General features: G+C 40.7%; 1 protein-coding gene across 8 annotated transcripts in view; it reads left to right on the plus strand.

Annotated features, from left to right (window-relative positions):
* The window catches only part of CCSER2 (coiled-coil serine rich protein 2), a 77972-nt gene that overhangs the window by 36271 nt on the left and 24793 nt on the right, over nucleotides 1-16908 (plus strand). For all 8 annotated transcript variants that reach the window (XM_075154296.1, XM_075154292.1, XM_075154295.1 and 5 more), the window contains 3 exons: nucleotides 1013-1103; nucleotides 4344-4506; nucleotides 5157-5352. In XM_075154296.1, the coding sequence (XP_075010397.1) occupies nucleotides 1013-1103; nucleotides 4344-4506; nucleotides 5157-5352 (450 nt within the window). The remainder of the gene's footprint in view (nucleotides 1-1012; nucleotides 1104-4343; nucleotides 4507-5156; nucleotides 5353-16908) is intronic.

Below are 16908 nucleotides of genomic sequence, written 5' to 3' on the forward strand. Positions count from 1 at the left end.
TGGTATTCTTAAAGGAAGAGGGGTCAGTTTCTGTCTTTTTAACACTGACTTGACTTGCCCACACTACAGTCCTTTAATATACCTGACTGACTGTATATAATACAGAATCATAGAATCATTAAGGTTGGAAAAGACCTCTAAGATCATCGAGTCCAGCCGTCAACCCAACACACCATGCCCACTACACCATGTCCCTAAGCGCCCCATCTACACGTCTTCTAAATACTTCCAGGGATGGTGACTCAACCACTTCCCTCAGCAGCCTGTTCCGAGGCCTGACCACTCTTTCAGTAAAGAAATTTTTCCTAATGTCCAGTCTAAACCTCCCTTGGCACAACTTGAGGCCATTTCCTCTCATCCTAAATATATGTATAATTCCATTTAGTACTAACACTTTATTGCATTTTTCTTGTACTATTAGCACACCCAGGCACATGACAGTTTATTAGTTCCTTGAGAAACAGCTTTATATGAACCACAATCTTAAAGACAAAAGGCAGCAGAGCTTATTAGTGATAATAGCCTATTTTAAGTTTTGTTGGCCCAAAAAGTCAAGATAACATAGGTTCCCCCCTCTTCCTTTCAATGATGTTTTGAGTGTATATGAGAGCTAAAATAAGGTGGTTTAACATCTTCTCTTCACAAAGCTGTTTTTGAATTCTAAGTGAGTAAAGTAATTTAGTTTTAAAATGCTTCCAACTGGGGAGAAGGCAGGATATTAATGAATAGAAAAATCTTTGGAATATTCCATAGGCATTAGGCAGAAAAATGTTTTAATCCATCTTTGTTTCATCTAGCACTGTTATTGTATGATATTACTAGAGGTGTGATTGTTGTTTGTATAGATGGTCTCAAGTAAGGTTGATCTTGGCCTCTAAAGAGAGGAGGCTGCTGATAACATTGTATATGTGTGCAATACAAATGTAATGAAGCTTTAAAATAAGCTTTTTATGACAATAGGGTAAATGAAATACCATGAAAGCAACTGTATCTCACATTTTCTTTCTTGTAGGATATCTTGAATAATCTTGATTCATGTGATCTTGAAGATGATGATCTCATGCTTGATGTGGACCTGCCTGAGGACCCACCTCATGACAAAGGTTAGTAAATTAGCCAAGCAATCTTATTGTGAAACTGCGTTATGGGCTTAAGAGATTTTTGAGTTGCATTGTTCTGACTTGTGCTTTAATAAGCCAACACACTCTTCAAATTGTTTTTTCTTTAACAACTCTCTCTTTTCTGAAATGTAGGAAGTGTGATATTTCTGTTCTGCCAAATTTGCATTTGAAGAATTCTAAAGTTAGAAACTTACTGCCTTACTTACTTTGTTGCACACTGTTTGTTTCTTTAAACTGTTTTAGTAGAATAAATTTCAAACTTTTAAGTTAGTCCTTCAGTCTCATGCTTCAGCTATATTTGAAAATGTTGGAACAGCATTTTTTCAGCTTTGGTGAATGACAGTGTAATTCTTTTTGAGATAATTATTTGTTTTCTTCTACAAAATGACAATATCTCCTAATATCTTTTATAAAATTCAGGATAACAGGAGCCTTAAGGTTTAAGATGTGTTTTCTCAAGATGTCTTTTAGGCACTCTTGTTGTCAGTGATGATGCTGGCAAACTTCTCATGGGGAGGATAGTGGTACCTAGATGCCACTGAAATAATACAAATCCAGACTAGAATGAACTAGGTAAGGCAAATTACTGCCACACTTTCTCAAATCCTGGCCTGGAAAAGTTTGAGGCATTTGCTTTTGGTCATTCCTGACTACTCATAAGAATTGTCACTGTCATGTGAATATGGGTATTAGTTTTACCTCCAAGTTCAGTGGAGGCTAATATATCTTCAAATTAACAGAAACATTGAATGTGGAGCACTGTAATGCCCTATCCTGTACAAACAGGCACTGAAAGAAAAAAGGCTTTCCTTACTTTGTGTACTGTTCAGCTGCCTGCTGAAGTTTGGGGATATTCAGGTTTTTTCTGAGAGTACCTTTGAGTTCTTTGGGTGGAGACTCCTGTGTGTATGTTAGCTGTGAAGCCAAATTAACAGTAAATAAATACATAGTCTTCCATCTACCACAATGGTGGCACATCATGTTTTAACAGTACACACATATGAAATGCAGTACTTGATCATTTAAATCTCAGAATAAGTTTTCCAAAGTATTTGTGTGAAAGGCGCTTATTGATACTAGTGCTAGTATTCAACTTTTCAGCCCAGATACGTGTACAATTTTTATTTTTTACTTTTTTAATTTTCCAGAATGGATACCGTCCAAGCCTAGGGGATATTCTGTCATTAAGGGCAACTCCAATTCTGTTGGGAAAAACTAAGAAACGATTTTAAAGGGTAGATCAATTTCTCATAAGTTTCCTTGTTTATAAAACATGCACTCCATCTACATCAGTAATTCCATTTCAAATTATTAATTTTAAAACTGCTAGAAATACATGTATTTTGTGGCAAACATTCACCTTTAAAAACATAAAAAGTCCACGTCTGCCATTTAATCTAGACACAAATGAAATACGATTTTTAATTCACTGCTTTCTTAATTGCATCAATATAATGAATTTAAATCTACTCCCACTTCTACAGCTAAGTATCAATAATGTTTGTGTAGCTGGAATATGTTTTGTGACTTTTGACAGTCTGCTGTGTAAGTTGCTGATTCAGGTGGGGAAATTTACTGTTTGAAATTAATATTAGCTAATTACTATTATTTTTGGCATTTTTTTAAAAGTTGTGTTTCCATATAAAATTAATGTGGCATAACCTGGGTATCTCTGCTATATTCACTTCTTATCTTGAAATCACTGGATTTTTAGCAAAGAGGATCTGAAAAGAAGAATTCAAAAGCAACCTCCACGCTTTCCCTTGAGTAAACATGACCACCTGAAAAAGTGAAATTTGTTCTTTGTTAATATCCATGTGTATTTACTCAGTGTCTCAATTTCATTTTCCAAAGCTGAAAATCATCATAATAAAATTACTTATAAGCTTATTGAGGGCTTATTTTGAACAGACTTACTTGAATTTTCATGTGTTATGAACTGTAGAAGGATGCTTCTAAAGGAAGATAAATCTGTTACTTTAGGTGAACAAGTTTATTTTCTTACCTAATTTTTTGGTTATTGAACTAGTGATAAAAACTGAATTGTAGATATGAGTATTTATTGTAATAATATTTAACAGCACTTTTTGCCACCACTTTTTTTGTAATTGCGTGTGACTTCACTGACGTCAGCCTCTTAAGACTTTCCAGGTCTACAGAAACTCTCCTTGTTTCACTTTGGAGTCTGGGATACTGCTTGGACACTATTTATAGAAACAGTTCTAGCTCAACAAGTATGCAGTGCGTGAGGATGGCAGTTTTAAATCACAGGGTAAAACTGGGCTCAGTTCCCAACAACACGCAGGCTGGGAACTAAGCAGGAAGGAAGGCCTGTTTATGAGCGTCTTATGCGCAACTGTCTGAGTAGGCAGCCGAATAAAAGAGTGCTCTCTTGTGTAGAGTTATTCTCCTAGCGAAGGACTGACAATGTGAGGAAAAACTCCTTGGGTAAGTGAAGGAGAAAGTGCGATGGCAGAATAGCAGTTTATGACTTTTTTTGCGGTGTCTGACTGCACGGATAGCAGTTGTTTTGGCTTTGTTTCTAGTGTTTTACAAGCTGTTGCCAAATATAGCTTTTGTTCCCTTAAGAAGTTTGTGGAATCTGCTTTGCTTTGCAGAAGTTAGTGTTTTAAAGAGATTATTTTGTTTGCTTGTTTTAAATCATGCCTGTTGTCCAGGTAAATAAAGATTAAATGTCTCTCAAGTGGAAAAAAAACAAACAAGATGGATAGGATGAGATACGTATGTATTTTAAGTAATGAAACTGTTCTCTTTTGGAGTGAAGTACTGGCCTTTTTCTAAAATGTCGTCTTTCTGTGTTTGTGTGGTGTTTGAACTTTTTAAAGGCCTGAAGGTCCTGTCAGTAAGAAAGACAGGAAAACGTTACTTTTGGATATTGGTTTTTCTTACCCATAACCCTACCTCCTCCAAATGATTTTCTCCTCAAACCTGAAATACTGTTAAGACTGAATTCTCTAGTTTCTGCTACAGGTTACTCTTATTCTTATAACAAGTTTTATATGCTAGTAAAAATGTGGCATCATTACAGAAGTCTGCTTGACAGTCCTAAAACGCATACTTTTTTTGGATTGGTTTAAAAAAATAAAAACCCACAGATTTTACACTGCATCTGCTACCAGCACATAGTAAATATTATATTTACAAGATCTTAGGAACAAATTTTATAATTTTTTTTTTTTTTTTACTTTATGCCCTCTGTAGAGGAATGTGAGAATATGAGCCGTTATGATAGACAAGACAGAAATGCTAGGCCACATCAGGAAGGATTCTGGAAAAGAGCACCACAGCAGCGATGGAATACGCAGGATCACTATCATCTTGGCCATACTGATCACTATATCCATGGTAAAAATGATTTGAACAGGTAAGGACTTCTCTTTTCTCCCAAACAGTTAAAATACTGGGATGAGAAATCTCTTTTGGTGCTAAAGGGTCTCAAGTGATACGGAGTACAAGACATTTTCAGAATAGTTGTATGTCTATAAATAGCATGTCTGAGTGGGAGCATCACTGAGATTTATAACTATTTCTTTTCAAAACTTTTGTTTCTGTCAGTTTTTAATCCAAAAATTTGTTACTTGTGTTTATATGATACTATAAATGCTTGATTAAATTACTGTATGTGTTCCATGGAAAAACATTACACTGTCCTATTACTTGCATTTTATAAGCTTGGACAGCTTTTTACTTATTAATTTGATTTGAAATTAAATGTAATCCTATAGTTCTTACAGGCTAGATTGAATGACAGCGTTTATAGAGATCTGGATTAGCAAACTGGTTTTAGGGTACTGTAGTTACTTGTTAGTCTGAGAGAGATTTATGCACATGGGAAGGAAAGCCCAGCATTTAAGTGAAATATGATTGACATTTTCTGATTTATCTATTTTCTGCTGTACACCACAGTATGTGAATATAGCCCATGTTACATAACACTTTCTTTTTTACTAAATGCTCTCTAGCTCTAGTTTGTCATCACTGTGGTGTGTGTGGTTTTTGTTTGTTTGTTTTTAGGGGATCCAACTACCTAGAATCTCCTATTGGTCACTTTGAAAGCTATGGAGCACCAAATTTTTACCAGGCTCCTAGACAGCTGGTGGGCTTACCGGAGAATACTGTGATGCTTGATGAAATGACACTTCGGCACATGGTCCAAGACTGCACAGCTGTAAAAACTCAGTTATTGAAACTCAAGAGATTACTGCACCAGGTGAGCTGTTTAAATGGAACAACAGCAGTAAAGTATGTTGGAGAGTGAGCCTAGGTGGGCTAATGTTCTCCTTGGCCTTATTAAGCTATTGTCATTTCCTTTAAACATTGAATTACAGTGTTCAAGGAAGTGTGCACTTTTTATTGCTATTTAAAATAGTACTTTTTCTGCTTTTTCAGCACTTTACTGACTGCAGAAAATATTAAATATTGTTATTCTGCTTCTCTGAGGAAATAATGCTAAATTAAAAAAAAAAACAGTGGATGTGAAGACAAGCTTTTATTTAATAAGATCCTAAAGAGCTGGGAGTAAAACAAAAAAAAAAAAATTAAAAAATATGAAAATCGATCCCATTGATCAAACTTGCCTTCAGCAAGTCAATGGTAATAGCTTTTTCTTAAGACTTTTTTTTCCTGATTCTTTTCATCTTTTCTGTGTGTTTTGACAAGAAGCTTAGCAAATCCTCCTGGGTCATCTCTATTGTAAGTACTCAAATTTAACCTTTCTAGTATATGACATCAGTGAATTGTCATAAGCTTTTAAGGAGCTTTTTCATTTCACCTCAAAACTTGGCAAATTGTGAGAGTTGGTAAACTGCTGGATGACTCAGCAGAAGTATGGCATTTCAGCTACAAAAATTCCTTTGCTACCTTAAAAACAAAAAGTCCATGAGACTTTCTTTGGAGGCATGTACAGATTAGCATTAAAAAGTATCTGTATAATGTTCTGTTTAATACTGGATTTACTGCTGCTCTTTTCTAACAGGGTAATGTAATGGAAATAAGTTTGTGCCCTAAAAGTAAGACACTAAAACAAAACACAGCAAAACAAGAAGCAAATCAACCTTGAGGCTAATTCAAGGGTATGACTGTGCCTTTTAGAAATGTGACCATTTGCTTCCAATGGTAATTGAGAATACTGGAGATGTTTTTCCACTGACAAAATCAGAAATACAATTGCAACAAAAATAATGTAGTGTCAGAGAGGGAAGATGTGTTCTTAGAGCCTAGTGTCTGAGTAGTGGACTGCATAAACTGTGCCTCCCAACAGCTTCCAGCATGCAATTAGTACATGAGATAGCAGGGAGCTTTTTATCCAGAGCTTTTAATGCCTTTAACACAAGGACAATTAAACAACTAGACAGATGATCCGTGTATGTGTAGTTCATTGTGTAAAGATGTGCATATTATAGCCAAATAGTGTGTGGCCCTGCAGAATATTGTATTTTAAATCTTGATCTAGTTTATAATAGCCAGACTTTTCTAAAAGGTTATAGAATACAAACCTTGCCTCAAGTAGCTCAGATAAAGTTTTTTTAAAAAAGCTTAAACTCACAGAAGAAACAGTTACTTCTAAAATGTACGTTCTTCAAAATTCGCTGTTTCTCTTGTCAAAAACTTCATCTTCTCCCCCTCCCTCCCTGTAATAGCGAGTTTTGTAATAACAAGTATTATTATTCCCTTCAAATTTTGTCAAGCCTACTTCTCTGTATTTTCCTGACCTAACCGCCCCCTGTTTTAACTCGCTGCTTCCAAAACTCTTCACTGGACTTCTGAATGTTTATTCTACTCTCCTGTGTATTATCCGGCCTTTTAATCAAACAATATGAATAGTAATGTAAAGTAAATGAACCTGCTACAGAAGGGAAAAAGGTAGACCTTTACTACCTTTATTTACTAAACAATTAGAGTAAAACTTGTGTGGAATATTTTTTCATTATTAAGTGTTAAACCTTTCCTGAAAATATTGAGCTTTATACTAACAGAAATGAGTAAAAATACTGCAATTCTTTTTTTCTTATTGTAAAGAACAGAAATATAATTTTGAAAATAATTACATGAACTTTAGCAGTCTGAACACTGAACTAGGACTTGATCTCAGTCTGGGTCATATGGCAGGCCTCTTCTTACAAAATGTAAAAAAGTAAGATACAAAGTCAGCTCCTTTCAAGCACTAGGTTTAGTGAAGAAAGCAGAAGTTCTTATCTTTGCTTCACCTATATTATACATTTGAATGTATAAGTGTTACCTTTTTCAAGTTGTTATTACTTTTAGCAATATTATTTAATTTGGATAGGTAGAAATAGAGCTGTAGTCAGGACTGAGGCATGAGATCTTACTACAACTGTTCCTGTGAGACATAGTAATTAAATTCAATTTTATACAGTTATCTAATCAACTGTAGTGTGACTTACATTCATTACGTGCTATGCTCTACAGTATACCTAGCAGATTCCTGGGGAAACTTAATGTGCTATACTGGATTCATTGCTGGGACTGTAGCTGACATAATTGTATATAAATTATCTTGAATATTACTAGCAACATAGCTGCAACAGCGTGGGTTTGGTGTTGTGTTCCCAGTTCTTCTTGGAAGAATAAGTAGTTATTTGAGTAGTCTAGCCTTTTCTGAACTCGGTGTGACCAGGATAACAATGCCAGCAGTACACATGCTGTCTGCTTACTCCTCACATACTGCCATCTTTCTGTGTCTTCAAACAGTAAAATCAGGAGTAGGAGTCTATCTCACACAGAGTTTTTTAGAATTTTCACTTCAGTAAGTATAACCTTCTCTGATTTTGCAGTAATGTTATACTAGCTCATATAGAGTGAAAAACATACATTCTTCTTGCACTAAACGCAGTTGTAATTATTTAAAGGGAGATGTTGAACTACTGGTGAATGTTCTCACTTAATGCTTAACTGGAGCGCTAACTTTGTATAGTAGGAAGAAAATGCTTTGGAAGTCTAACTCTAATAATAGTTGACATCTAAATGTTAATGCCTTTTAAACATTGACTAAGGTACTTCATTTGCATGCTTAATAGTAAATAAGTTTTCTTCTGGTCTTAAAAATTTCTTCCTTCCTTCTCTTCCGCAATTAATTTATTAAACTTGCTGCTCTAGGTTGAGGCTACAGAGCTAATGTATTAGAACATCCTTATTTAAATAAAAATTATACTATTTCTGATGCCCTGGAGCCTTTGACAAGGCATTGACCATCCTCTGTAGTAACTTCCTCTCAAGACTGGCAGCAATGATTCGCAACCACCCTGTCTTATCTCAGATAAGCACTTACTGATATTTTAAGGAGGACTGAAACATGAAGTGGTTCACAGAACTGTAGATCTGTGAAGCTCTTTTTTCTGGGGGAGGCAAGTTTTATAAAAAAATGTTTCGACTTACCTTTCATGAATGGAAAAGAAATTCTATTTTTCAAGCACAAATCTTCATTGTAATTTATCAGATATGACTAGCCCATTTGTATGAAGAGGTATGAATGAAAAAAGAAGTTCTGTAGTGCAAAATTGTTAAATGCACCAATATATTTTTGCTGAGACTTTAGGTTAGTAAGTCACTTTATCTTTGAAGTACATATTCATTGTGTTCTTTTGCTTTTGCATCTGGTGAGATCTGTCAGAGATATTAATCTTTGTTATAAGAAGCCTGAAGACAAGGAACAAACAAATTTAATTAATGAGATACAAAAGTTTCTTTGTGTCAAGTATTAAGTTGTATAAATTGCACCTACAATTGTCACTTTTTTTTTAGCCACAAAATAGTTCACCTCAGTGACTTAACTGTGCTTGAAAGAAACAACCAAAGAAATCAACAAACAATAGCAAATAAAACGGCCAAATTTTAAGTTTGAACAGTTGGTTGGCCTATTGGACTATCATTATAACAGCGTTTGACAGTGGGCAATGGAAACTGCATGACACTTGTTTGTAGTGATACTTGAATAAAACTACACTCAAAATGCCAAGTAGTCAGCAGGTGAATAGCAGCCTCTACTTGATGGACACTTAATGAATTTTCTGTTTGCACCTTTATAAAAATGCAAAGGAGACTATGCTAATTAGTAATTTGTACTGAAGAAAACTTTGAATTGCGAATCAAAGCTAGATCTTGATAAAACTTTAATAAATCTTGATAAACTTTAGAAATATCTGTTTAGCATTTTGTAACTTCTTCATGAACTGTGGATGCTGGAATGTTGAAAGAATTCTCAAAATGAAATTATTAGTATACTAATATTTATTAGTTATATAATTATTAGTTAGTTATATTAGTTATATATTAGTTATATATTAGTTATATAATTATTAGTTATATATTAGTTATTAGTTATATATTAGTTATTAGTTATATATTAGTTATATTAGTTATATATTAGTTATATAATTATTAGTATACTAATATTCGAAGCCACCGAGGCGAAGGGCTCCGGAGCGGAGGATCGCGCCGGGGGACCCTTCCTGAAGCGGCGAAACCGCGGCGAAAACCGCGAAGGCAACAGCGCAGGGGAGCGAGAGGGTGCCCCAGCCCCCCTCTCCCGAGCCGGCGGAGCGAGCTCCTGACGAGCGGCAGCTCTGACTCAGCGTGGGCGGGGCCAGGAGGGACGGCAGCCGAACCCCCTCAGGTACAAGAGCAGCCCCCAGGGAGCGCGAGCGACCCGGAGCGCGGCGAACAGGGCGGGCAAACAGGGCGTGGCGCGTCAGAAGGGCGTGGCGCGGCAGTTTGCGCGGCACTTGGCACAGGGCAGGGCGTGCGAGCAGGGCGCAGCCCCCCTCCAGGCTCCAGAGGCCAGCTCAGCTCGTGGTCGTTGCCCTCCCAGAAGAGGACCTGGCCATGGTATCCACTCGGCCGAAAGCCACCGCCAGGAGAAACGTGGCGACCCAGACGGAGCCCCCACGCAAACATACGTCTGTCCAGGCCTCCGGCTGCAGGGAGTGCCTGAGGCTGTCCCTGGTACAGGAGGGCAGCAGAGACGACGCCTGCGTGCGTTGCGACCAGGTGGATGATCTGCTCAGCCTGGTGGCAGAGCTGAAGGAGGAAGTGGAGAGGCTAAGGAGCATCAGGGAGTGCGAGAGGGAGATAGATTGGTGGAGCCGCACCCTGCCATCCCTGAGGCGAGGGCAGCACACGGAGGCTCCGCAAGAAGCGGAGGAACCCCTGCCCTCTTGCCACCAGGCAGAAGGAGGAGACCCAGGCGACGGAGGGGAATGGACACAGGTCCCTGCTCGGGGCGCCAGGCGAACCCCCGGCCGGCCTTCCTCGCCTCAACCTTCCCAGCTGCCCCTACACAACAGATACGGGGCTCTGGAACTTGAGGGCCAGACGAACGAGGACGAAGATGAAGGCCCATCCAGGGGGTTGCCCGAGGAGAGGCAGCCAGCCCCACAAATTACGACTGCCTCCGCTAAGAAAAAAAGGAGGGTAATTGTCATTGGTGATTCCCTTCTGAGGGGGACCGAGGGCCCAATTTGTCGGCCGGACCCATCCCACAGGGAAGTCTGCTGCCTCCCTGGGGCCCGGGTGAAGGACATTACTAGGAAACTCCCTAGTCTCGTGCAGGCCTCCGATTACTACCCGCTACTGGTTATACAGGCTGGCAGTGAGGAGGTTGCAGGGAGAAGTCCCGAAGGGATCAAAAGGGACTTCAGGGCGCTGGGACGACTGGTAGGAGGATCGGGAGCACAGGTAGTTTTTTCCTCGATCCCTTTAGTGGCGGGGCGGAACACCGAAAGGAACAGGAAAACTCATCGGATCAACACGTGGCTCAGGGGCTGGTGCCATCAACAGAATTTTGGCTTCTTTGACCACGGGGAGGTTTACATGGCACCGGGCCTGCTGGCGACGGACGGAGTTCAGCTGTCTCGCAGGGGGAAAAGGATTCTCGCGTGTGAGTTGGCCGGGCTCATCGAGAGGGCTTTAAACTAGATTTGAAGGGGGACGGGGATAAAACCAGGCTCTCTAGAGAAGAGCCTAGGGTCCGCACGCCATTGTCGGGGGAGAAATCGGCAGCCCAGCTCAAGTGCATCTATACCAATGCACGCAGCATGGGCGGCAAACAGGAGGAGCTGGAAGCCATTGTGCAGCGGGGTAGCTATGACCTAGTCGCCATCACGGAAACGTGGTGGGATGAGTCGCACGATTGGAGTGCTGCAATGGACGGCTATAAGCTTTTCAGAAGGAACAGGCGAGGAAGGAGAGGCGGTGGAGTAGCCCTGTATGTTAGGGAATGCTTCGACTGTCTAGAGCTCAATGATAGTGATGACGAGGTCGAGTGCTTGTGGGTAAGGATGAGGGGGAAGGCCAACAAGGCAGATATCCTGCTGGGAGTCTGTTATAGACCACCTGGCCAGGAAGAGGAGGCAGACGAAATATTCTACCAGAGGCTGGCAGAAGTCTCCCAGTCGCTAGCCCTTGTTCTTGTGGGGGACTTCAACTTTCCGGATGTCTGCTGGAAATACCACACGGCAGAGAGGAAACAGTCGAGGAGGTTCCTGGAGTGTGTGGAGGATAACTTCCTGACGCAGCTGGTAAGCGAGCCCACCAGGGGAGATGCCTCGCTTGACCTGCTGTTCACGAACAGAGAAGGGCTGGTGGGAGATGTGGTGGTCGGAGGTCGGCTTGGGCTTAGCGACCATGAAATGGTAGAATTCTCGATACTTGGTGAAGTAAAGAGGGGGGCCAGCAAAACCGCTACCATGGACTTCCGGCGGGCGGACTTTGGCCTGCTCAGGACACTGGTCGAGAGGATCCCTTGGGAGACGGTCCTGAAGGGCAAAGGGGTCCAGGAAGGCTGGACGTTCTTCAAGAAGGAAGTCTTAAAGGCGCAGGAGCGGGCTGTCCCCATGTGCCGCAAGAAGTACGGGCGGGGAAGGCGACCGGCCTGGCTGAACGGGGAGCTCTGGCTGGGACTCAGGGAAAAAAGGAGAGTTTATCACTTGTGGAGGAAGGGTCAGGCAACTCAGGAAGAGTACAGGGATCGCGTTAGGTCGTGCAGAGAGGAAATTAGAAAGGCAAAAGCCCAGCTAGAACTCCACCTGGCCACTGTCGTGAGAGACAACAAAAAATGCTTTTATAAGTATGTTAATGACAAAAGGAGAGCCAAGGAGAATCTCCATCCTCTATTGGATGCGGGGGGGAACGTTGCCACCAAGGATGAGGATAAGGCTGAGGTACTCAACGCCTTCTTTGCCTCAGTCTTTAGTAGTCAGAATGGTTATCCTCAGGGTACTCAGCCCCCTGAGCTGGAAGACAGGGACGACAAGCAGGATAAACCCCCCATAATTCAGGAGGATGAAGTTCATGACCTGCTATGCCACCTGGATGTTCACAAGTCTATGGGGCCGGATGGGATCCACCCGAGGGTTCTGAGGGAGCTGGCGGAGGAGCTTGCCGAGCCGCTCTCCATCATTTACCAGCAGTCCTGGTTAACTGGGGAAGTCCCGGACGACTGGAGGCTCGCCAATGTGACTCCCATCTACAAGAAGGGCCGGAAGGAGGATCCGGGGAACTACAGGCCGGTCAGCCTGACCTCGGTACCGGGGAAGATCATGGAGCGGTTGGTTTTGAGGGTGCTCACGAGCCATGTCCGGGACAACCAGGGGATCAGGCCCAGCCAGCACGGGTTCATGGAAGGCAGGTCCTGCTTGACCAACCTGATCTCCTTCTATGACCAGGTGACCCGCCTAGTGGATGAGGGAAAGGCAGTGGATGTGGTCTACTTGGACTTCAGTAAGGCCTTTGACACTGTCTCCCACAGCATTCTCCTAGAGAAGCTGGCGGCTCACGGCCTAGACAGGTACACTCTTCGCTGGGTAAAAAACTGGCTGGACGGCCGAGCCCAGAGAGTTGTGGTGAACGGAGTTAAATCCAGTTGGCGGCCGGTCACGAGCGGTGTTCCCCAGGGCTCAGTTTTGGGGCCGGTCCTGTTCAATATCTTCATCAATGATCTGGACGAGGGGATCGAGTGCTCCCTCAGTAAGTTTGCAGACGACACCAAGTTGGGTGGGAGTGTTGATCTGCTGGAGGGTAGGAAGGCTCTGCAGAGGGACCTGGACAGGCTGGATCGATGGGCCGAGGCCAACTGTATGAGATTCAACAAGGCCAAGTGCCGGGTCCTGCACTTCGGCCACAACAACCCCAGGCAACGCTACAGGCTTGGGGAAGAGTGGTTGGAAAGCTGCCCAGAGGAAAAGGACCTGGGGGTACTGATTGACAGCCGGCTGAACATGAGCCGGCAGTGTGCTCAGGTGGCCAAGAAGGCCAACGGCATCCTGGCCTGTATCAGAAATAGTGTGGCCAGCAGGAATAGGGAGGTGATCGTGCCCCTGTACTCGGCACTGGTGAGGCCGCACCTCGAATACTGTGTCCAGTTTTGGGCCCCTCACTACAAGAAGGACATGGAGGTGCTGGAGCGCGTCCAGAGGAGGGCAACGAAGCTGGTGAAGGGCCTGGAGCACAAGTCTTATGAGGAGCGGCTGAGGGAACTGGGGTTGTTTAGCCTGGAGAAGAGGAGGCTGAGGGGAGACCTCATCGCACTCTACAACTACCTGAAGGGAGGTTGTAGCGAGGTGGGTGTTGGTCTCTTCTCCCAAGTAACTAGCGATAGGACAAGAGGAAATGGCCTCAAGTTGTGCCAAGGGAGGTTTAGATTGAACATTAGGAAAAATTTCTTTACTGAAAGAGTGGTCAGGCCTTGGAACAGGCTGCCCAGGGAAGTGGTGGAGTCACCATCCCTGGAGGTATTTAAAAGACGTGTAGATGAGGCCCTTAGGGACATGGTGTAGTGGGCATGGTGGTGTTGGGTTGACGGTTGGACACGATGATCTTAGAGGTCTTTTCCAACCAGTATGATTCTATGATTCTATGATTCTATTAGTAGTATATTCTTTTAAAATCCTGCATGTTAAAAGGCAGCTTGTGCTGTTAGGGAACCACAAGATAATTGCCGAAAATGCATTTGCTTCTAATGGGTTGATTTTTGTAATAGAAGAATTTAAAATACGTTAGTATAATGAAAACAACTATTGTCTTTAAGCTTTGACCTTTGTATCTTCCTCTGAGGCAATATGAGAGATTTCTTCTGAGAGAGAATACCCTTTATCATGTCTCTTCTATTCTTCTAGTTGTTCTACAATTTTTCTTTATTTTACATATGCTTTTAACTAAAGCCTGCAAATAATATCACCCACAGAAAGCAAGGGGAAAAGGGAAGATGGAAAGGATAGGCAGTGCACCGTCTGTATGCTGTATAGAACGCGCATGTTTATAATGTTGAAATATGTTCTGGGGACTACTATGCTGTATCTAGTCAGGGAGCTTGACTTTTCTTCCGGTTGTATTTTTTTTCTTTTTAAAATAGAGGCACATAAAATGAGAACATGTAACTGCTGAGAGGATAGGAGAAAACGTAAGCAAACGTGGCATTTTTGAGCTGCTGAACTGTTTATCAGTAGAAATACTGCAGTGCTCAAAGCCCACTGATCTAGAGTAGGTAAACTGCTGCTGTGTATAATCAACACAGTAGGTTAGAAAGGTAGTGAGGTTTTTTATTAGGCTGTTCTTGACTAAATAGTTGTATCTGATACACTTCATAAATAATAATCTGTCACTAAATAAAAATTCATGTTTAGTATTCTGGTTACCAAAAGCAATAAGTCAGTTCTCTGGGAATTTGTAAGGTGAAGCAAGCCCAGGGATTTGTGTGTCATTCGTACTAAAGATTTCACACTTGTAAAATGTTGGCATGAGAGCATGTTAAGTACAGCCACTCAAAAACACAGGTTTCAGTTTGTGGCTCTCTGTATTTGGGTGAGTTGTGGTGTACCTGTGACAGCCATGATGGAGGGTTTTCCCATAACCTTTACCTCATGTTCTTGAGATAGATTAAAAATGACAGATGCAGGCTTGAGAATATAATCAAGTGCTTCAGTTAGACTGTAACATTTGGGAGTGGGTATGTAAAAATGTTTGACATGTAGAAAATTAATGGACCAGAGAAATAAGATGCGTGATAGTGTTAGCACTCAGGGAAGAAAGGATTGTTATGTATTTTACCTACATGTACACTTAAAAATTGTATCTGTAACTCTCACTGAGTTTGTCCTAAAACAATAAAATCAACTGGTTTGTAGAAAACTAAGATAGTATTAATTTTCTCAGCGGATACCCTTTGCAAAGGAATATGAAGCTGAAATAATATTCAGCATGAAATCAGGCTACTTTGATAGTCATGGTTGTAAAGCTTTAGACATTCCTCTGGGTTTGTTGTATAGGCACTACACTGATAAATACTAAAATGTTGTTAGAGAGGTGGTGAAATACCTCTTCACACTTGTCTTCAAAAAGTTAGCGTAAAGCTTTTTCAGAGCAACCTTTTAGTCTTTGAATATTCTAAAAGCGTGCGAAGGGAATTTGCGTGTGGATTTTTTCCCACCAGAACCACCTGTTCCCTTTAGGTAGCTATTAGTAAATTTAAGATGATTTTCTAAGTCTTACTGCGGTATTTTGTAATGGGTTCTGACTCAAGGTTTGCTGTCATTTCATAAGCCACTTCAAAACATGCCTTGAGGCATGTGATTACCTCAGTTTATTACATAGGGACCACCCAAAATGGGCCAAAAGCTGAAGCGTATGCTGTTGACTTAAGTCCAGCAAAAACTTTCCAGTAAATGTGATTGAGTTGAAACTCACTGTAGACAGGTAGCGATTCAAATGGATTGCTGATACTCATAGCAACAAGAAAAGGACTGTGAAATGATCAGCCACTGCCATATTACTTGACTGTTTATTAAATGAGCATATTATTGATTAAACATTGCATGCAAAAATATATGTATATGTATATATATGAAATTGTATCAGGTTAAAATAATCGATCTATAACTGAAGACTATCCCTCCATAACTAATTAAATGTGAATGTCTGCAACATTAGTCCTCTGTCAGTTTACATACTGCAGGTTATTTTCACGCTTAAACTGCCAGTAATGTTTAAACATAACTATACCAGGATTGCCCGAATGTATGAGGTTTGAGTTATTTGTTGCAATGTTTTAAATTTAGGAAATAGTTATAAATATTGACAACTATTTTTGCCTTCTAATGCTGCTGTTTTTCAAAAGCAATATTCTACTAAGGAAATCAAAATGTTTTGTTGCTGCTTATGTTTATAAGTAGAACTTATTTTTCAATGCATTTGATAAGCATTTGTTTTTGATATGGCTAACAAACTATCTTGAGTTCTTGTTTTTGCGAGCTTTTTTTTACATTTGGCACAAATGAGGCTAGTGCAACTGCTCTGAAGATGTGATTATACTATAATAAATAATGTGTTCTACTATTGTAAAAATGTTAGTCAGGTAAAAATCAAGAGGTAGAACCTTTTTATGTTGCCTATTGCAGTGTGATGATACCTTTACGAAGTTTATTGTAATTTTACCTAAAGGTTAAAAGTATATCTTCTCTCCAAGTTTCCAAAATTTGATGATATTTTAGCGTATAATGTCTAGGCTACCAAAAATAGCATGTGCATATAACCAGTTGCATTTGTTTTGCTAATTCTACTGTCTTTTTGCTAATTCTCATCTCTTTGTTGTACATGGATAGCCTTATTCTGCTGATTTCCCCTTCACCAATCTCATTTTAGCAATATGATGAGCAAGAAAGAAAAAGCAACCCAAGAAAAGTTTCATAGATGAATCCTAGCACATGTTCACAATAGGATTGTTAAGGACCTGCTGATAGTGTTAGAACTGAATTCT

Source organism: Calonectris borealis, chromosome 7, assembly GCF_964195595.1.
Source record: "Calonectris borealis chromosome 7, bCalBor7.hap1.2, whole genome shotgun sequence".
NCBI lineage: Eukaryota > Metazoa > Chordata > Aves > Procellariiformes > Procellariidae > Calonectris > Calonectris borealis.